This window comes from Leucoraja erinacea, chromosome 28, assembly GCF_028641065.1.
Source record: "Leucoraja erinacea ecotype New England chromosome 28, Leri_hhj_1, whole genome shotgun sequence".
NCBI classification, from domain to species: domain Eukaryota; kingdom Metazoa; phylum Chordata; class Chondrichthyes; order Rajiformes; family Rajidae; genus Leucoraja; species Leucoraja erinaceus.
The window spans coordinates 17,084,733-17,105,878 of NC_073404.1; the positions used below are offsets into that span (position 1 = coordinate 17,084,733).

General features: G+C 47.4%; 1 protein-coding gene across 3 annotated transcripts; it reads left to right on the forward strand.

Moving 5' to 3' along the window:
* The first annotated feature begins 1,693 nt into the window (after nucleotides 1-1,693).
* Nucleotides 1,694-20,760, forward strand: LOC129710710 (cytochrome P450 2D26-like). 3 transcript variants are annotated; one of them, XM_055657889.1, is made up of 9 exons: nucleotides 1,694-2,522; nucleotides 11,289-11,457; nucleotides 13,250-13,402; nucleotides 14,226-14,386; nucleotides 17,754-17,927; nucleotides 18,650-18,791; nucleotides 19,485-19,672; nucleotides 19,796-19,942; nucleotides 20,319-20,760. In XM_055657889.1, exons 1-9 carry the CDS (start codon nucleotides 2,313-2,315, stop codon nucleotides 20,505-20,507), a joined length of 1,533 nt encoding a protein of 510 aa, XP_055513864.1. In that variant the 5' UTR covers nucleotides 1,694-2,312; the 3' UTR covers nucleotides 20,508-20,760. The 3 variants fall into 3 exon arrangements, with proteins under 3 accessions (XP_055513864.1, XP_055513862.1, XP_055513865.1); XM_055657887.1 differs by lacking the exon at nucleotides 1,694-2,522 and adding an exon at nucleotides 7,134-7,570; XM_055657890.1 differs by lacking the exon at nucleotides 1,694-2,522 and adding an exon at nucleotides 7,137-7,570 and having other exon boundaries at nucleotides 19,796-19,937.
* The last annotated feature ends 386 nt before the right edge of the window (nucleotides 20,761-21,146 follow it).

Here is a 21,146-nt window from a genome sequence, read left to right on the forward strand (position 1 = left end):
CAGTGAGAGAAGTAGAGAAAGAAGGGAAGGAGAGAAAGAAGGGAAGGAGGGAAGGAGAGAAGGGGAAAGAAAGAGGAAGGAGAGAAAGAAGGGAGGGAGGGAAGGGGAGAAGGGAAAATAGAGAGAAGAAGGAAGGAGGAAAGGGGAGAAGAGAGGGAGGGAGAGAAGGGGAGGGAGGGAAGAAGGAAGGGGAACGAAGGGAAGAGGAGAAGGGAGGGAGGGCCGGCAGTGGGAGCAGATGCCGGGGTCTGGGCGAACGCGGTGAGCTGAGGCTGAGGTTTGTAAACGTTGCTCCAAACCCCAGCCCGGCCCTCCCTGCATTGTTCACCGCATCACCCTGGGGAGAGAGGGTGGAGCAGGGGCTGTGTCGTGCGTGAAGCACGGCGGCTGGAGGGGTGGGAACGTTGCCCTGGGATCGTGAGGGAACGACCCACCTCCCCTTCTCCATTCCCCCACACACACCCCTCCCCATCCACCCCTTGCTTCCCCCTCCACCCCTCTACTCGCTCCCCACCCCTCTCTCCCCACCCCTCTCTCCCCCCTCCTCTCTCCCCCCTCCACCCGGGGTAGATCTACTCGAGCCGAGAGTACATTTCTCCAGTTGGGAGCAAAGATCTTAGAGCAGAGCAAGATAGGCCACTCCTGCGAAATACAATGGGCTGACGTGTAGTAGCTACGGAGGGGATCCTGGGCATTTTTCCCGCCCATTTTAGTAACCGGAGCCTACCTGACCCGACCCGACTCGCAGTGTAATCAATGTTGCGGGGCAACAGTTTGTGTGTGTGATATAGGGTTAGATTCATAATTCTGTCAGTTCATACTTCTTGTCAAGAATAAAATTTGACTGGTAATTGTCTTTTTTAATGTTTTTTAAATCATTTATTTTTAAATGGCTCACAAGCAGTGTTTGAGTTGATTTTGTAGTAACCGCAACCGACCCGACTCGCAGGGTAATTGACATTGCGGGGGAAGTTTTTGTGTGTGATATAGGGTTAGATTCATAATTCTGTTAGTTCATAATTCTGTTAATTCTTGTTAAAGAATAAAATGTTTATAAACACACATACATGAATGTGATATAAATGTATATAATCATATAACACACACAATTATATTTCTTCTGATCCAATGATGAACTTTATTTCAGACTAGACAAGGGACATTAAATAAGAAACATTGTAAACCTCCCCGCAACTTCACACACACTAGGCCTTATCCCCCCCTCAACTATCCCGCCCCCCCCTCCCCCCGGCACTCTCTCGCCTGCCCCCGCACTACAATGTCTCCCCCCCCCCCTCCTATGCCCCCTCTCCCCGCTGCCCCCAGGCGCGCGCACTCCCTCTCCCCGGGTCGCGCACTCCCTCTCCCGCTGCGGAAACAAAGATCCGATCTTTGGCCGGAACAAGATGGCGGGGACTGGTCGCTAAAATGGATCCTATAATCACCCATGAGCGGACTACGCATTTGCGTGAGAGTAACCCATCTTGCTCTGCTCTAAGATCTTTGCTGGGTACTGCTGGAACAGGGATTGTTCAAGCATCCAACAAATAGGCAGGCATAGCTGGGGCCCATATGACTGCCCAGGGCTACACCTTGGAAGTGGGAGGAGCAGTTGGGGGAGTTGTTAAGAGTAAAGGGCCAGCCATCACCGCTAGGTCATTGGGGAGAGTGGAACTGAGAGAAATAATTAAAGAGGGCTTAACAAAAGAATGGCAGAGAGGATGGGAAATGGAAGTCAAGGGTAGACACTACTTTTCTATACAATCTGAAGTCAGGAAAATATGTTTCTGTACATCCCTGTCCCGTAGGGACTCAGTTAAACTGTGTAGATTGAGGTTGGGACACTGTGGGTTAAATGGCTATTTGTGCATTGTAGGGAAACATGTTTCTGGCTTGTGTGAATGTGGGAGTAATGAGACAGTTAAGCATGTTTTCCTAGAATGTAAAAAGTACAGGGTAGAAAGAAAAGTATTGTTTGTTAGACTGAGAGGACTTGGAGTTGAGGCTTTTTCTATTTCATCTTTGTTTGGACACAGTGAGAAACATCAACTGATATCCAGGGCTGTTCTTCAATTCCTGCAAGTTACAGGACTGTATGTAAGAATTTAGTTCAAACTTTGACCTGTGGAGGGCAGTAATACGCTTAGCAGCGTCTACACTGCCGGAATTCTAAAAGAAGAAGTAGCACGCTAGGCGAATGTGTGTGCGTTTGAGCGAAGTGGTCAGTGGGGGCGTCTCCCAGTGAAGTTTCATGTTGTCTACTCGCCTCCCTCCGCTCACAGTGAGTTTGCCGCTCGTTATCTCCAGTGAACATGGAGTTCTCGGCTCTCCCCGGGGTCGTGCTCAGGGTGTTTGGCGGGTTCCCGGCGCTGGCCGTGTTCTGCACCGTCTTTGCCCTGGCCTTTGACTTGATGAAGAGGTGGAAGAAGTGTGGCAACTACCCTCCCGGGCCCCGTGCTCTGCCTTTCCTCGGCAACCTTCTACAAGTGGATCTGCACACCCCGCACCTGTCATTCGCAAAGGTAAAGACAGCGAGTGAAGAGAGAGAGAGGGAGAGAGACCGTGGGAAGGAAGCGGTCACACACCCTTTGTGGACTACAGCTCTTTGTGGACTACAGCTCTGCTTTTAATACTATCCTTCCCCACAAACTGGTGGACAAACTGGGGGACTTGGGACTTCCACACTCCACCTGTACGTGGATAAATAGCTTCCTGTCGGGTCGAAGCCAGAGAGTCAGAGTGGGCCATCACACATCCACGGCCCTCAGCCTCAGTACCGGCTCTCCACAGGGCTGTGTACTGAGCCCCCTGCTCTACACCATCTACACGCATGACTGCACCCCAGTCCACCACAGCAACACCATTGTCAAATTTGCGGATGACACTACAGTGGTGGGACTCATCTCCGCGGGGGACGAGTACGCCTACCGGGATGAGGTGGAGCAGCTGACAGGGTGGTGCGAAGAAAATAACCTGCTCCTCAACACCTCAAAGACGAAGGAGGTAATAATAGACTTCAGGAAAAACAAAACGGACATGGTACCACTGACCATCAGAGGGGACTGTGTAGAGAGGGTGGCGGATTTCCGCTTCCTGGGAATCCACATTGAGGAGGACCTGACGTGGAGCGTGAACACCACTGCGCTGCTGAAAAAGGTCCAGCAGAGACTGCACTTCCTGCGGGTGCTCAGGAAGAACAACATCACTCAGAGGCTGCTGCTGTCCTTTTATCGGTGCTCCATTGAGAGCATACTAACATACTGTGTATGCGTGTGGTACACCAGCTGCACAGTGGCTCAGAGGAAAGCGTTCCAGAGGGCCATTGACAACGCCCAGAGGATTGTCGGCTGCCCTCTCCTTACCTTGGAGGACCTACACAGTTCCCGCTGCACCAAAAAAACCCAGAATATAATAAAGGACATCTCCCACCCCGGACACTCCCTGTTTGAACTGTTGCCGTCAGGCAGACGGTACAGATCCACAAGGACAAGGACAAATAGACTACAAAACAGTTTTTACCCCACTGCTATAAAAGCACTAAATGTGGCCGCCAAGGAACGCAGGGGCGATACAGACTAAGGGACTGTGGTAACGGTGAAATCGACAGAAGGATGGAGGGTTGGGTGTGTATGCGTGCTTTGTCTGTGTTTTTTATTTATTGCTTATCTTTATTATTTTACCGTGGATGTTTCGTTAGCTTTAGAAATGTTTGAATGCTGCACTGACTGGCTGACATTTTAAATTTCGTTGTACATGGCCCATGTTACAATGACAATAAAGAAACTATTCTATTCTATTCTACCCGGGACCACCTTTAACCCTTGGTCTCTCTCTGCTACTGACCAGTGGCCTTGACACCCCCGTTTCCATCCTATTAGTCGTGAATCCTTTATTCCCCTTCCCCCCTCCAGTTTCATATTTCTCATACACGCGTTCTGAGCTTTCTTTCTACCCCCGGGTTTCGAGGGTATGTGAGCACCAGGAACAGTACTGAGTCCCGTTGTCTACGGTGTAACCCAGCATCTGCAGTTCCTTCCTACACAGAAACACAACTGGGTCGTTCGGGTCATCTGAAATTAAAAAAGCAAACTGTCGAAAACACTCGAGCAAAACACAACGTGCTGGAGGAGCCGACGCCGCCGGTCCATTCGCTCCACAGATGCTGCCTGACTCGCTCACCCTCAGGAGTCCAGTCGGCAGCTCCTCGATCATCGAAATCGCTGCTGAAAATACTCAGCAGACCAGGCAGCGCCTCGGGAGGGAAACGGTTGTGGGTTTGCTCTCCACTCTCCACCTGTGAACCAATCTTCTCGCTCAGCGATCAATCTGCTGGAGGGAGACAGCGGGTCGAGCGGCATCGTTGGGTGGAAATATTCCCAGTCTGTTTCCATCTCTTTAGTTACCCTGGCCTCCCTCCCTCCCTCCATCCCCCATTTCCCCACCCACGTTTTCCTTCTCAGCACTCCGTTAGTTTGCAGGGGCGGGGGGGGGGGGGGTCAGGTTAGTGTAACTTTAAGACCAGTGTGTTTGGGGTTCTCGGAGGAGTCCGTCACCAATGTAGTCCAGTTTAGAGACAGCGCGGAAACACCGACTCGGTCTGCAGCGATCCCTGCACATTAACACTATCCTACACTCACTAGGAACAAGCTACACATACCAAGTCGGCAGCGGGGAAATCATTTTAAACACCATGAACAGCCTCACATTTCAAAGCAGAGCCAAATGTGTGTGGCTCACTGTGAAGGAAGGCGAAAAATAGTGTTCAAATTTCTTCCCTTCTTTGCTCTACCGTGGTCGGGGGCCTCGAGCCCTCCGTTGACGGGACGGTCTTGACTCCCGTAGCCGGCGTTGTTTGGGCCCTCCGTGTCTGGGTGATAAGCTGGTGCATCGGGGGGATATCAGCTCTCTGTGTCGGCGAACGGACCCTCGTCAAACCTCTGCGTCATTGGAGCTCCCGACTAGCCTTTCCCGAGAATGCGAGCTAATGATGGTAATGTCCGCAGGCCGCGTTTGGAGCGATCCCAGGCAAGGGATCGATTCTGATGTTAAGTAATTAACAGATATTTGATTAGTATGGGTATCAAGGGTTATGGGGAGAAAGCTGGAGAATGTGACTGTGATAAAGATTGCTCAGCTGTGATTGAATGGCAGAATGGACGATGGGCCAAATGGACTACTTTTACTCCTTTGACATATAAACTTATGACCTGGCAAAAAAATGAATTCTGCAGCATCACAGTACAGAATAGTTCCATATTATCATACTCACTTACTCCTGGGCCAATGGGGCTATTTCTAAGTGACTTGGCTGAAGGGAGGAATTGTGGGGACATCTCAGATTGGTGCTGCACCACCAACTCGGATATCGCCATTAGGGTCAGTGTGTACAGAACCCACTTTAGGTTCCTGTGCACTCTTGGTGTGACCCAATTCCTCACCTAAATAGAGAACCTTCTTCCACTTCCCCCATCACCCTGACCGCAAACACACCCTGTTAACAAACCTATCGTGGTGTCCAGAATCTAAATTGTTAAGTTTGACCAATCATTCTCAATGTCATGTTAATTTGCACGTCGTGTTATACAGATGTGTGTTGGCCTAATGGCACAATGGGTGGTTGTAATATTGTAATTTAAATAAAATATATATATAAAATAAAGAATGTACAACCGTAGTGCATTTGATGATGTGGCCAGATGGCACCTCCAGCCAGAATTAATCTCATTTCAAACAGAGGTGAAGAATGTGTTCCAGGCCTTATCTACACTTCCTGGAGGATGCGCAAAGTCCACATTTCATCTGAAATAAACATTGCGGCCTCCACCGGACACACACCAAGAGTGACCAGAGGTAAACAAAAAAGCTGGAGAAACTCTGCGGGTGAGGCAGCACCTAAGGAAATAGGCAAAGTTTCGGGTCAAGACCCTTCTTCAGGCTGATGTGAGGGTGGGGGAGCCGGGAAGAAGAAAGGAAGAGGTGGAGACAGTGGGCTGAGGGAGAGGTGAGAAGGGGAGGACATAGTAGGGACTACTTGAAATTAGAGAAGTCAATGTTCATACCGCTGGGGTCACCTGGCTAAAAACTGAACCGTGCAGCAACACTGTACACAATATTTCTATATTATCATACTCACCTGCACCAGGGGCGGGGGGGGGGGGGGGGGGGGATTTTTCTAAATGATGTACTTAAAGGGAGGAATAGGGGGGACGTGCCTTTACGGCCACTAACCAGTTTCCAGGCAACAATTCTCTTGTTCACGCTTTCTTTCAATATGTTCACAAAACCTCCCACATTAACTTGTACAACTAGAGTGATCAAATAAAATAAACTTTACAAGCCATTTATGAGAACATCGATCAAATAATTTAAGCAAATTGTGCCGTTTAGCCAATCTTCATTCTCAATGTCATGCTGATTCGCACATCCTGATAACGGCCGCGGGACTTGACATCGCCCGCCGGGGGTTTTAACATCGGGAGAAGAATGGAACACAAGGGAGAGACAAGACTTTGCCTTCCATCACAGTGAGGAGGAGATTCACTGTGATGGATGTTTGTGTAAATTGTGTTTGGTTGTGTGTCTTGGTTCTTTTCTTGTGTGACTGCAGAAACCAAATTTCGTTTGAACCTCATTTGACTTTCAAATGACAATACAATTGGGCTGTTGTAAATTTGTTTCCAAACTTGAATTTAAAAAGTAGAATAAAGAATGTACAACTGTCGTGCAACTGATGATCTGCTCAGATGGCACCTCCACTTAGAATTAACCTCATTTCAAACAGGAAAGTCCATGTTTAATTTGGATACACCTGCTCTGCTCTAAAATAAACATTGTGGCCCCAAGCGACACCAACAGTGACCATAATGATCTGATCTAATGGTAACGAGTGGCCTAATGCTCTCTTAATGTTAACGAGTAACCACGCTTGTTACAGCTTGTTTAGTGTTGCGCTAATTTGAAGGATAGTCAGGCATGCAAAAACTTTGAATTGAATTTTCATCTATAATACGCCCTGATTCGGAGAATGCAAATGCATCGACAACAGGTTGAGCAACACGCTTTCATGTAACGAACTCGGATATAAAGTGTTTGGTTCAAGACGTGGGGTTACCGGACCTGGGTCAGGCTCGCCCCGCCCACTGGAGCAGAGACCACGGGCTGTGAAGGGAAGGTGCAGGTTGTGTTTGATCTGATATCTGCTCCAACACCCACCGCACACAACAGCCACATCTGGACGTCAATGTGCAATGTCTGCGTGAGAGAGAAGGGGTCAGTGGGGGCGTCTCCCAGTGAAGTTTCCTGGCATCCACTCGCCTCTCTCCGCTCACAGTGAGTTTGCCGCTCGTTATCTCCGGTGAACATGGAGTTCTCGGCTCTCCCCGGGGTCGTGCTCAGGGTGTTTGGCGGGTTCCCGGCGCTGGCCGTGTTCTGCACCGTCTTTGCCCTGGCCTTTGACTTGATGAAGAGGTGGAAGAAGTGTAGCAACTACCCTCCCGGGCCCCGGGCTCTGCCTTTCCTCGGCAACCTTCTACAAGTGGATCTGCACACCCCGCACCTGTCATTCGCAAAGGTAAAGACAGCGAGTGAAGAGAGAGAGGGAGGGAGAGAGACCGTGGGAAGGAAGCGGTCACACACCCGGGACCACCTTTAACCCTTGGTCTCTCTCTGCTTCTGTCCAGTGGCCTTGACACCCCCGTTTCCATCCTATTAGTCGTGAATCCTTTATTCCCCTTTCTCCCCTCCAGTTTCATATTTCTCATACACGCGTTCTGAGCTTTCTTTCTACCCCCGGGTTTCGAGGGTATGTGAGCACCAGGAACAGTACTGAGTCCCGTTGACCCGACTCCAGCATTTCGTGTCTACGGTGTAACCCAGCATCTGCAGTTCCTTCCTACACAGAAACACAACTGGGTCGTTCGGGTCATCTGAAATTTAAAAAAGCAAACTGTCGAAAACACTCGAGCAAAACACAACGTGCTGGAGGAGCAGACGCCGCCGGTCCATTCGCTCCACAGATGCTGCCTGACTCGCTCACCCTCGGGAGTCCAGCCGGCAGCTCCTCGATCATCGAAATCGCTGCTGAAAATACTCAGCAGACCAGGCAGCGCCTCGGGAGGGAAACGGTTGTGGGTTTGCTCTCCACTCTCCACCTGTGAACCAATCTTCTCGCTCAGCGATCAATCTGCTGGAGGGAGACAGCGGGTCGAGCGGCATCGTTGGGTGGAAATATTCCCAGTCTGTTTCCATCTCTTTAGTTACCCTGGCCTCCCTCCCTCCCTCCCTCCCTCCCCCATTTCCCATTTCCCCACCCACTTGTTTGTATTTTGCACGTTTTCCTTCTCTGCACTCCTCGGTGTCCGTTAGTTTGCAGCGGGGGGGGGGGGGGGGGGGGGGGGGGGGGGTCAGGTTAGTGTACTTTAAGACCAGTGTGTTTGGGGTTCTCGGAGGAGTCCGTCACCAATGTAGTCCAGTTTAGAGACAGCGCGGAAACACCGACTCGGTCTGCAGCGATCCCTGCACATTAACACTATCCTACACTCACTAGGGACAAGCTACACATACCAAGTCGACAACCCTGTACGTCTTTGACGTGTGGGTGAAAACCGAAGAGAAACCCCACGCAGGTGACGGGGAGAACGCACACACTGTGTACAGACAGCACCCGCCGTCTCTGGCGCTGTAACCACCGCCCCAACATCCAGTGGTGGGCATGGAACAACACTGGAAGGGAAGTCTCTTATCTATCCCCTCTACGGATGTTGCCTGACCCGCGGAGTTACTCCAGCGCGTTGTGATTTACTCGAGATTCCGGCCCCTGCAGTTCCCCCCGTATATCAGTTTAACGCCACTTCCCAGCTTCTGCTCTGCGGCTAATCTCCCACATAGTGACCGGCAGCGGGGAAATCATTTTAAACACCATGAACAGCCTCACATTTCAAAGCAGAGCCAAATGTGTGTGGCACGTAAATAATCTGTAGTTATTTATTTATTTGTTTTCCAATAATTTTAATATTTCTGTGTTTTCATGTACGTTTAAGTGTTTTGGTTCCTAACATGTTTTATTTCAAACCGTGAACATTTTAATAGCTTCTAAATGTTTCGAAATGTAGTGAATATGAAAAACGTTGAGTGCTTCGATTGCTGAGGGCAAAGGACTGAAAGTTCAACGGTCAGTTGTTAAATTGACTCGGATTTAGTATCGCAGTATCGCAGTTTGTTTCGAGTCCCGTCGAGTTTTTTTGTCATTGTGGTGATGTGCAGGTACAATGAAAAGTCTAGTGTGTATAGTCTAGCATCACAGACACATAGACTCAGACTAACATTAAAAATAACCCAAACTGTACATAAGATACACATAATATTTCTAAAAGAAAGGAAACTGGGAAAAAAAATCATTGGTGCAAATTGAGGTGAAGCGCAGCGTTCTGTGTCCGAGCCAGGATTAGGGTTGTACCGCAGTACAACCCGACCCGCGCCTGCTCTCCAACTGCTCCCCCTCTGTCATAGAAACATGGAAACATAGGTGCAGGAGTAGGTCACTCGGCCCTTTAAGCCAGCAGCGCCATTCAATATGATCATGTTCTCTCTATGCGAAATATACAAACTCTGATTTGCAGATACTCAGCGAATGGACCTGCAGGTCGCATTTGAATGTTCAAGAAGGAACTGCAGATGTTGGAAAATCAAAGGTACACAAAAATGCTGGAGAAACTCAGCGGGTGCAGCAGCATCTATGGAGCGAAGGAAATTGGTAACGTTTCGGGCCGAAACCCTTCTCATCAGTCTGAAGAAGGGGTTCGGCCCGAAACGTTACCTATTTCCTTCGCTCCATAGATGCTGCTGCACCCGCTGAGTTTCTCCAGCATTTTTGTGTACCGGTCGCATTTGAATGGTGGTTTGAGATAACAGGATTTGTCGTGCAACACCAAAGGCTTCACTTAGAATTCCAAACCTTGGCTGTTAACATTACTATGTTATTGTACTTAGATTAAACGACATAAGGAGATCATTGTGGTGATTATAACATTTGGGTAAGGTTTCTTTCATGAACATTAAAGAAAATTCCAACTGTTCAGTGAAATGGTGTGAAACCCCATTTAACCAGTTCTTTGTCAGTGTTTCTGCCCAGTAATATCGCCAACAAAAGTAAACTTAAATCAGCAAATCCGGGCATTGATAGAGTTCCTCGAAAGTAGCAATTAAAGGGAACTCAAAATACCCAGCCTGTACCGTATGACACGGAAACACAAGGAACTGCAGATGTTGGAAACTGGAGCAATGCACAGAGTGCTGGAGTAACTCTGCCGGTCAGGCTGCTTCTCTGGAGGACATGGACAGGTGACATTTCAGGTTGAACGTCTTTTTCAGACTGATAGTAGTCAGGAGGAAGGGGTTGGAAAAGAGAGTTGGGGCAGGATAAAGCCTGGCAAGTGATAGGTGGATACAGGTGAGGAGGGGGTGGGGATGGGGTAGATTTTGGCAGATGGGTGGAGTAACTGACAAAGCTAGATATAAGAAAGAAACAAAAGGGTGTCAAAAGGAGTAAAACTAGATCGAGGGATATGGGTGTGTGTGCGTGTGTGGAGGGGGAGGGGGAGGGGGGGGGGAGGAGTGAGATAGTAGAATAAATTATCTTCATTGCTAACCTTTGTCACTTACTCTATTCATCAACCCCCCTCACCTGAATCCACCTATCACTTGCCTGACTTTGACTCCCTTTCACCTCTCTTATATCCAGCTTTCTCCTTTCCACACACCCCACCACCCCCCCCACTACAATCAATGTGAAGAAGGGTCCACACCCAAAACTTCACCTGTCCACTCCCTCCACAGATGCTGCCTGACCCACTTAGTGATTCCACTACTTTGGATTCTGTGCAATATGTTTGTTTCTCTGCTTCAGAAGTCCCCAGATGAAATCAGTGTTGAAACGCTGATTAATACAGAAGGGTATCTATCGTCAATGATGTAACATTGTGGCCTGCATTTGCGTTTATCCCTTGCATGCTCCCCGTGTTTCAGCTGTGAAGCCAATTTTTTTGTGGCGCTGCTCGGTATCTGTCCATCGCGACTGGATAAGTAGGTATAACAGCCGGGGAAGCAATGGCACGAGCAATTCAACTCATTGCACCCGGGATCCCAGCGCAAATGGCAGCAGGGGCGCAGAATAAACTAGTGCACTTGTGAGAACTTTGCGACTGTTCTGTCTTTGTTAAATGTTGCATTTGGCCTCCGTGAGTGAGTTACAATGACAGCCTCATGCTTTCTCCCATCTCCTCCACTTTAAGCTGCGGAAGAAGTACGGTGATGTGATGAGCTTAGACTATGGGTGGACAAACATGGTGGTATTGAGTGGCTACAAGGCCCTGAAAGAGGCACTGGTGAAGAAATCAGAAGATTTTGCGGGCCGGCCAGACCTCCCAATATACAAAAAGGCCTTTAAGCAGTTTGGAGAAGGTGAGTGCTTAATCCTGTCTCAGGGAGCAGAATATAAAAACAATTAATAGAGAATAGAAGAATAGAATTCCTTTTATTGACTGTTCATTCAAACAGACAAGTCAAGTCAAGTCAAGTCAAGTTTATTTGTCACATACACATACGAGATGTGCAGAGAAATGAAAGTGGCAATGCTCGCGGACTTTTGTGCAAAAGACAAACAACAAAACAACCAACCAAATTATAAACACAATCATAACACACATATTCTTTTACATAATAAATAATGGAAGGAAAAACGTTCTGTAGAATTAGTCCCTGGTGAAATAGGCGTTTACAGTCCGAATTGCCTCTGGGAAGAAACTCTTTCACAACCTCTCCGTTCTCACTGCATGTCAACGGAGGCGTTTGCCTGACCGTAGCAGCTGGAACAGTCCGTTGCAGGGGTGGAAGGGGTCTGCCAAGATTTTATTTGCTCTGGAGTTGCACCTCCTGTTGTGTAGTTCCTGCAGGGGGGTGAGTGAAGTTCCCATTGTGCGTTCGGCCGAACGCACTACTCTCTGCAGAGCCTTCTTGTCCTTGGCAGAGCAATTCCCAAACCAGATGGTAATGTTCCCGGACAAGATGCTTTCCACCGCCGCTGCGTATAAGCACTGGAGGATCCTCGGAGACGCTCTGAATTTCCTCAATTGCCTGAGGTGGTAAAGACGCTGCCTCGCCTTACTCACGAGTGCTGAGGCGTGTGATGCCCATGTCATATCCTCAGAGATGTGGACTCCCAGATATTTAAAACAGTTCACCCTATATAGACAAGGTTCGAACGAAATTTCATTCCTGCAGTCATGACATTACAAAAAAAACCAAGACGCACAATTAACCCAATTTACACAAACATCCATCACAGTGAATCTCCAACACCTCCTCACTGTGATGGAAGGCAAAACTCTTATCTCTTCCCTGATCTTTGTTCTTCTCCCTCGGTCCAGCAGTCCAACTGCTGTGTCGAGGCAACTGAGGCTCACGATGTGAAAGCCCCCGGCGGGCGATGGTAAGTCCTGCAGCCGTTTAAGCCGCGCCGGGCGATGTAAGGCCCCGCTCCGAGTTATTTAAACCCTGCAATTCCGGCGGGATAAGTTGCCGTTGCGGGAGCTCCGAAAAGCGATCTCCCACCAGGGACCTGCGAGCTCCCGATGTTCCTGTCCACCGGGCCTGGAGCCGGAGCCTCCAAAGCTCCGAAGTCGGCTCACAGCCGTGCGCCACCACAGCTCTCCCCGCTCCGAAGTTGGCCAGCTCCGCAATGGCGAGTCCGCCGGCTCCATGGCTGGAGCCCTCAGATTGGTGCCAGTTAGTGGCCGTCGCCAGCTCCACAATGTTAGGCCCAACGACACCGGTGACCCGACAGGGAAAGAGTCGGGTCCCCGTACAGGGAAGAGATTAAACAGTTTCCGCCACCCCCTTGCCACCCCCCACACGTACACAACTAAAAATTAATAAAAACTAAAACCAAAAACATATATCTAACTGGACAAAAATTTAAAAAAGACAGATGGACCGTACTCGAGCCGCTGCTGTTAGGCACCGCCACACAAAATAATATGCTATGAGAAAGAGGATTGTTGGAATACAGTGACTAATAATGAGGGCCTGCATTATTCCTCCAATTTCCCCAGGTTCTATTCTAAGGATGGGCTGAAGACAATGTGAATTAAACAACAATCTCATGTTCAGTAGGGATGCTGCCTGACCTACTGAGTTGCTCCAGCATTTTGTGTCTGTCTATGAATTTAACAATATTCCTGCTACCTCCATCCAGGTATTGTTCTAGCAAAGTATGGTGACTGGTGGAAAGAGCAGAGAAAATTTGCACTTTCGACACTGAAAAATTTTGGGCTCGGAAAGAAGTGTCTTGAATTGCGAATTGTGGAAGAAGCTGGATTTTTAAACCAAGCATTTGAAGGTGAACAAGGTGAGTTAATCCTGATGAAGCCACTGCCTTATATTCATCATCGCACTACTTAGAAACATAGAAAATAGGTGCAGGAGTAAGCCATTTGGCCCTTTGAGCCAGCACCGCCATTCAATATGATCATGGCTGATCATCCAACATCTGTACCCCGTTCCTGCTTGCCCCCCATATCCCTTGATTCCATTGGTCCGCAGAGCTAAATATAACTCTTTCTTGAAAACATCTAGTGAATTGGCCTCCACTGCCTATTGTGGCAGAGAATTCCACAGATTCACAACTCTCTGGGTGAAAAGGTTTTCCTCATCTCAGTTCTAAATGGCCTACCCCTTATTCTTAAACTGTGACCCCTGGTTCTGGACTCCCCCAACATGGGGACCATTTTCCCTGCATCTACCCGGTCCAATCTCTTAAGAATTTTATATGTTTTTATACGATATCCTCTCATCCTTCTAAATTCCAGTGAATACAAGCCCTTCGATCCATTCTTTCACCATATGTCAGTCCCTCCATCCCGGGATTTAACCTGGTGAACCTACACTGCACTCCCTCAATAGCAAGAATGTCCTTCTTCAAATTGGGAGACCAAAACTGCACACAATTCTCCAGGTGTGATCTCACCAGAGCCCTGTACAACTGCAGTAAGACCTCCTTGCTCCTAAACTCAAATCCACTTGCAATGAAAGTGAACATGCCATTAGCTTTATTTACTGCGGGTAATTTCAAACCACTGAAATTTGTTTCTTCACAATTTCTATTGTTTGTATGATCATTACTTTGCAAAAAAAAAATTCTTACCATTCTTTTGCTCCATACATCCATTCAGGTGGCCCTTTTGATCCTCGCATCTCGTTAACTTATGCAACCTCAAATATTATCTGTTCCATTATCTTCGGAGATCGTTTTGAGTATAATGACAAATGGTTCCTTGGATTTTTGCACATAATTGCAGAAAGCTTTGTATTGGAAGGTGGATTTTGGGGCCAGGTAAGGCAGATTGTTCATTTGACGATGTACCGTTTGTGGGCAATGTAGGGCTCTGCCTATAAGTCCATCTCAAATGTATTCCAGCCGGTGGTAGTAGAGAGGAAAGAACTGAGTAAATATTATAGATGGGTAACTTGTGGCAGAACCGGATGGTTCTGATATACTCAGAGGGGGCAAGTTATGTAAAGTTGTTGAGATTGATATTGAGTCCAGAAGTTTGGAATATGAATGAACTCTAAATGGAAGTCGAAGTCTACGGAAGCCAGCATGTCTTTTTAAGATATGGTGCCCAAAATGGCACATGACATTTCAAATGAAGTCTGACCAGTGCCTGACTCAGCTTTCCATCCTTGTTTTTATATTCTAGTCCTCTCAAAATGAATGCGAAGATTGCATTTGTCTTCCTTACCACTAACTCAACCTGCAAAATAACCTTTTGGGAATCCTGCACCGGCACGCCCAAGTTCCTTTGCACCTCCGATTTCAGAATCCTTTGTCGATTAAGAAATTAGTCCAAACCTTTAAACCTCTTACCAAAGTGTGTGACACTTTGCTACGCCACTTCTTTGCCAAGTATCTCAACATGTCCAAGTCCTTCTGCAGACTTCCTGCTTCATCAACACCACCTGCCTCTCCACATATGTTTGTATCATCCGCAACTTGGCCACAAAGCGATCAATTTCCTTTGGGTTCCAACCTGAGTTAGCAATGCATATTCTCCAAAGATGCTATCTGACCCAGAACTTTGTGTCTATTTTTGGTAAAGCAACATTGACAGTTCTTTGAGTCTACAGCTTGTGTTTTTCCGTTCCAATTTTGATGAAGGTTTCTGGACCTGAAACATTCACTGTTTCTCTCATCACAGATGCTGTCTAACCTGCTGAGTGTTTCTGTTTTAATTCCACATTTGCAGCATCTACAGTTTTTTTCAAAATTTGCTTGGCGGAACTTCTCCCAAAATATTATCAAGTGATGATAATGGATCAGATATTAGAAAATAAGACCTTAAAGACCAATTGACATCCAGTGATCTGCTGGTGTCCAAAAATGTTAAGATGGTCAGAAATGCATTGTACTCATTATGACAACCCTGTGACAAGCGATGATACTATGATCTTGGGATCTGAAATACAACAAATTAATTACATGTTCACCCTAGTGATTGGAGTGGGACAACTGGACAACTGAGCTATAGAGCGAAGGAGGGCTCTTTGACCGAATCCTGATGCAGGTCTCAAGTTGTGTTTGATTTCAAAGGCGCAACAACCATCTCAATACTTGATGACTCACTTACCTCTGCTGAAGCAAGAGGCTTGCTCTGCCACGGATCCTGCATGGACTAGCCCTGCTGGACATGGACATGGAGAATGGACATGGAGAATGTAATGGAGGCTTCCCACATTGAGACATCGCCGCACATCCAATCCACCGGCCATTCGATTTTCCATGGTGTTCTGAACAATTTTGGTGAAACCCCTTGATACTGGACACTACTCCCAACTTCCCATGTTCAACGTTCCCACCAGGGTGTACAAACCGATTTGATCCCTTATTATCACCCGGACGAGACAGTCCAAGGCAGTCACGGCGCCAGGCGGAAGAGGGTCCTGCCCGAACCAACTGCCTGCCCCTGGTCCGGGGTTACATAGACTTCATAGACTTCAGCTCTGCTTTTAACACAATCATTCCGCAGCAGCTGGTGGAGAAGGTGGAGCTATTGGGGGTTGATGCTGGCACATGTAACTGGGTCCTGAACTTTCTATCGCAACGGCAGCAGACAGTCAGGGTGGGCAGTAGGACATCAAAAACCATAGCCGTGAGCACTGGCTCGCCCCAAGGCTGTGTCCTAAGCCCCCTTCTGTTTAGTCTGCTTACACACGACTGTACTGCTAGACTCAACAACAACTTCATCAACAAGTTCGCTGATGACACAACAGTGGTGGGTCTCATCAGTGACAATGATGAGTCGGCGTACAGGATGGAGGTGGAGCTGCTCACAGGATGGTGCAAATCCCACAATCTCACTCTCAACGTGGGAAAAACTAAGGAGATTGTGGTTGACTTCAGGAGGGCGGGAAAACAACACCATCCACTTCTGCACATCGATGGAGCTGATGTGGAAAGGGTCAGCAGTGTGAAGTTCCTAGGACTCCACCTGTCAGATGACCTGATGTCCACGACCAACACCACAGCACTGGTCAAGAGAGCCCAGCAGCGACTACACCCTCTCCGAAGACTACGTAAAGCAGGTCTCCCCACTACACACCTACGAACTTTTTATAGGGGGACAATCGAGAGCACATTAACCTACGGCATCACTTCCTGGTTCTGGAGCTGCAAGGCGTACGAACGGCACTAACTAGACAGGATTGTGAAGACCGCCAGCAGGATTATTGGTACTCCATTCCCTTTCCTGCTGGACATATACAGGAAGAGATGTATCAGCAGAGCCATCTCCATCATCAAAGACCCCTACCACCCATCGCATCACATATTCTCCATCCTGCCACCTGGGAAGAGGTACAGGAGCATTAGCTGCAAAACCAGCAGGATGCTCCTCAGCTTCTTCCCGCAGGCTATAAGACTGATAAACGGACTTTGCCCCCTGCCAAAGTATCGCGCACCAACCATCAACCTGGACACACTGCAGCAGAGCCACTGTCGTGCCGCTGCCGATCGGAACTCCTGTTGATGTTTAGTAGAGAGTAGAGTGTTTAATTTGTTCATGATATATGTATTTTTATTTCTATTTATTTTTTACTGCACACTGAATGGACACTGGTTGAGTAACGTTTTTTTGTTTCCTCTGGGTATGTGAGTACTCAGGAAAATGACAATAAAGATATACTATACTATACTATACTATACTATACTATACTATACTATACTTCCGCACCCGGGTGGTTTTAGAAAGGGACTATTCGCTGTCCACCGGCACCCTGGGGGATTTCCAGGACCGCTAGGCACTGCGGGCGGTGGAATGTATCCTCAATAAGGATGGTGATACAGTTGTCTATTAGATTATTCAGTATATTTGCTGGTCTTGTATTATGGTGGTGGGTTTTGTTTTGATATATTTCATACTGCAAATTTTATTGTAAATAATTGATTAAATTATTTTTGGTTACAAAAAAAAAGGTAGCAACTCACCTTGACATCCCACAGCCACCAGTGACGGCTGTGGGTAGAAAGGGCACCACAGGGCACTGCCTATCCCCGCGGCAGGCCTGACAATAATAAACCCACACCTTCCATTACATCCTCCCTCGCTGTATCACTGTGAAAACTTACTTTTTGTTCATTATTTTAAGAAAACTCAGAGGATTGAGAAAAATGTATTTAATTTCAAATCCTGTCTTTGTTTCAGGTGATGAATGTCTTGCCCTTTGTTCAATACCTCCCGGGCCCACAACAGAAATTATTTGAAAATCAAGTTAAAATCACTCAATTTTTAAACGACATAGTCATAAAGCACAAAGAATCGTGGGATCCAGATGATCCCAGGGACTTCATTGATGCTTTCTTTACACAACAGGAGAAGGTAGGTGACGATTACTGGGGTATTCCAGGCACAGTGCTTTATGTGGTCGTGTTTCCCATCCATTCCCATGTGTTGGCTCCTTGTCGGGGAAGGGAAGGTAATTGCAGTGCCCTACACATGGTGTTGTTTACCTGTACTTCCTTAGATTGTGAGGCCAGAAACAATATCCGCGGTGCAGGCTCACCTGGGCCCTATATAATGGAGCAAAATACCTCTATAGTTGTACTCAAATCCTCTTGCTATGTCTTTACCTTCTGAATTACTTTGTCTATCTGCATGTTCACTTTCAGAGATTCATCATGGAGTTGTGGCAGAGAAACAGTCCACATCGACCATGGTACTATCTCTTCTGGTCCACTTTCCGCGCATTTGGTCCATAATGCATCAATTTCTCTCTGCTTTTCCGTGATTCTCTTCCCTTTCTGTACCCAGTGTTACCTAGTCCTTGTCCCGAGGACTTTATTCAAGTCTCCTCTCAAATTTCCTCAAGATCTGAGCTGCCTAATCTTGTGGCTGAAGCCCCATAGGAAGTTTTTCCCAGGACCTTCACTTCTTCCCTGAGTGTTCTGCCCAGAATTGGATGTTCATCTTCAGTTGTCATCTCATCAGCGTATTATACCATTTGAAGGCACTTTTAACGCAAGATGACTGACTCTAGCACCCTTCCGATGATCTACCATTGATTCTACATCTTAACAATGGTTCTCTTATTTGCATCTTAGGTGAAACACATCCCCAACACAAGTTTTCAGGAGTCCAAGATGGTAGTGACATTATGGGGCCTTTTTACTGCAGGTACAGAGACCACCTCCACCACCCTAAACTGGGCCTTGCTCTTCATGGTGCTCCATCCTGATGTACAGTGTAAGTGTAACAATGTCTTTGCCACATTATCAGGGATACTCTTGTGTTGATGAAAGATATCGAGGATGCGTGCAAAAGTTTTAAAAGAGGGGGAAGAATGGTATTAGGAAAGGTATCTGCAAGTAGCTTAGAGTTTAAAGATAACAGGCCCTTCAGTCCACCGAGTCCCCACTGTCCAGGATCAAACCTGGATCTCTGGCAGTGTGAGGCATCAGATCTACCATTGTGTTACTGGGCTGCCCTCTAAAATTGCAGCTGATTTTGTGCCTAAATCACTCTTCTTCTTCTTGCGTATGGCGTGCACAGCCTGAAGTTGTAGGACAACTTGTTCTATTTGATCTTATTTGATTGTGCACACCAGGTTGATTGCATTTGTTGAAATAGGGTGGACCACGTGAAGGTTGCAATCTCCCACCCCCCTAAAACACTGATTCAATTATCAACACCAGGTCTTGAAACCCGAAGTCCATGAAAATCCATTCTTTAAATCTGCATCCCAATGAAATTTGTGTGATCTTGTTCTGCATAAATTGGCTGCTGCAGTTCCTAGGTTAAGATTAGTCACTATGTTACCAGAAATTATTTTAACAGGAACACTTTTGGGGACATTTTGAGGGAGTGACAGATACAACAAAAACACCGGCACCTTTGGTGAATTGAAACTGAAAATGAGTTCTTGCTTTGTTCCTGCAGCCCAGGTCCATGAGGAGATCGACAGAGTCATTGGGAACGGGAGGAAGCCAAAGTTGGAAGACCGTGAGGAAATGCCATTCACTAACGCAGTTATCCACGAAACCCAACGCTTAGGAAATATTGTTCCAATTTCACTGCCTCATGAAACATGCAGAGACACCGAGGTCATGGGTTACACCATTCCTAAGGTACGATCTAGAGCTAATCTTGTATGTTCATCGCCCTCTGTGCAGAAGTGGTACAGACGGACAACTCCCCCATTGTTCTCAGGTACTGTTGCTGACTAATTTGTTTCCTTAAATTACTTTTAGGGAACAACAATCTTTCCAAACATTACCTCAATCATGTATGATGAAGACATTTGGTTGACTCCACGTGAGTTTAACCCGGGACACTTCCTGAATTCTGACGGGATGTTCGTGAAGCCGGAAGCTTTCATCCCATTCTCTGCAGGTAATGTGGGATTTATAGATTTTTGAATGTATTAAGAGGTAGCTTTGATTATGGATATCTAGATCCATCTTCTGCACTGTGAGGGGAGTGGACGAGCTTACTCCTGGATTTATAATGTTCAGTTCATTAACATCTAAATTTGTCAAATGCTAAAATACTTTATTGTCAGCCCAGGGCTGAAAGAGCACATTTTATGTGGATTGAAAGTGAACAGAATGAGCATTTGCATAACAGTGAGGATGGGAATGTACTGCTTTTGTGAGGGATTAAGCAGGATAACATTGGGACTCTAGACTGTGGGGGAACTCATTCCAGTTCAGTCTATGCGGCCCTGCCAGTCCCTCTCTCGGTTCACTAACCACTCTTGCCCTCACCCCACAGGTCATCGTGTGTGTTTGGGGGAGCAGCTGGCAAAGACAGAGCTCTTCATCTTCTTCACGTCCTTGCTCCAACACTTCACCTTCTTTCTCCCGGAAAACGAGCCACGTCCGAACTTCAGGGAAGCTAAATATGGATTTACCCTCTGTCCTCTCCCCTATCGTCTCTGTGCTGAAACCAGATGAGATGTAATAGAGTGAAAACTAGTCAGAGGTTGCCGAATCTGTCGAAGTCATTGCCACAGACGGATGCTGAAGTTAGGTTATTGTAGATGGCTAGTGCATGTGCCTTTAACATAGTGACCTCACCACCCTTAACCACTCCCCTTATTAGGTGTATAATTGCATGCTCCCTCCCTGGTGTCTCTCTCTCTAGCTACGGTGACAGACCACGTACAGCTAGAATAGTAATGATGTGAACAGAATAAAAACTACAGTTAAGACTATGTGTTGTTGAGACTTCTTTACATTGTGTCAGAGCGGTGACTCCGCGCCTCCTGTTTGCCGGTTTTCTTTTATTTTCTGCCCCAGTACCCTTACCCTGATTCCTTCACTCGTGCCATGGCCAACTCGTGCCGCAAGCCCGACGCGCTTGTATTTGACGAGGACATTGCCCATCGCTGGGATGTCTTCCGACGTGATTTTCAGCATTATGTTACCATCGCCCACCCTGCTGCCACTGCTGAGACGCGAGCATCCCTGCTCCTCAACTTGGCCGGTCCCGACGCCCTGGAACGGTCCGAGTCATTTGTGTATGCTGCCGGTGAAGATGCCCGCGACCCGGTATGTCTCATTGCTAAGTTCACTGCCTTGTGCGACGTTCCCACCAACT

What these genes read in the sequence shown, in the direction of transcription:
- LOC129710710 (XM_055657889.1), top strand. Translation starts at nt 2,313, where the DNA reads ATGGAGTTCTCGGCTCTCCCCGGGGTCGTGCTCAGGGTGTTTGGCGGG. An exon ending in CGCACCTGTCATTCGCAAAG is followed by an intron (nt 2,523 to 11,288) that starts GTAAAGACAGCG and finishes CTCCACTTTAAG; the next exon opens with CTGCGGAAGAAGTACGGTGA. An exon ending in CTTTAAGCAGTTTGGAGAAG is followed by an intron (nt 11,458 to 13,249) that starts GTGAGTGCTTAA and finishes ACCTCCATCCAG; the next exon opens with GTATTGTTCTAGCAAAGTAT.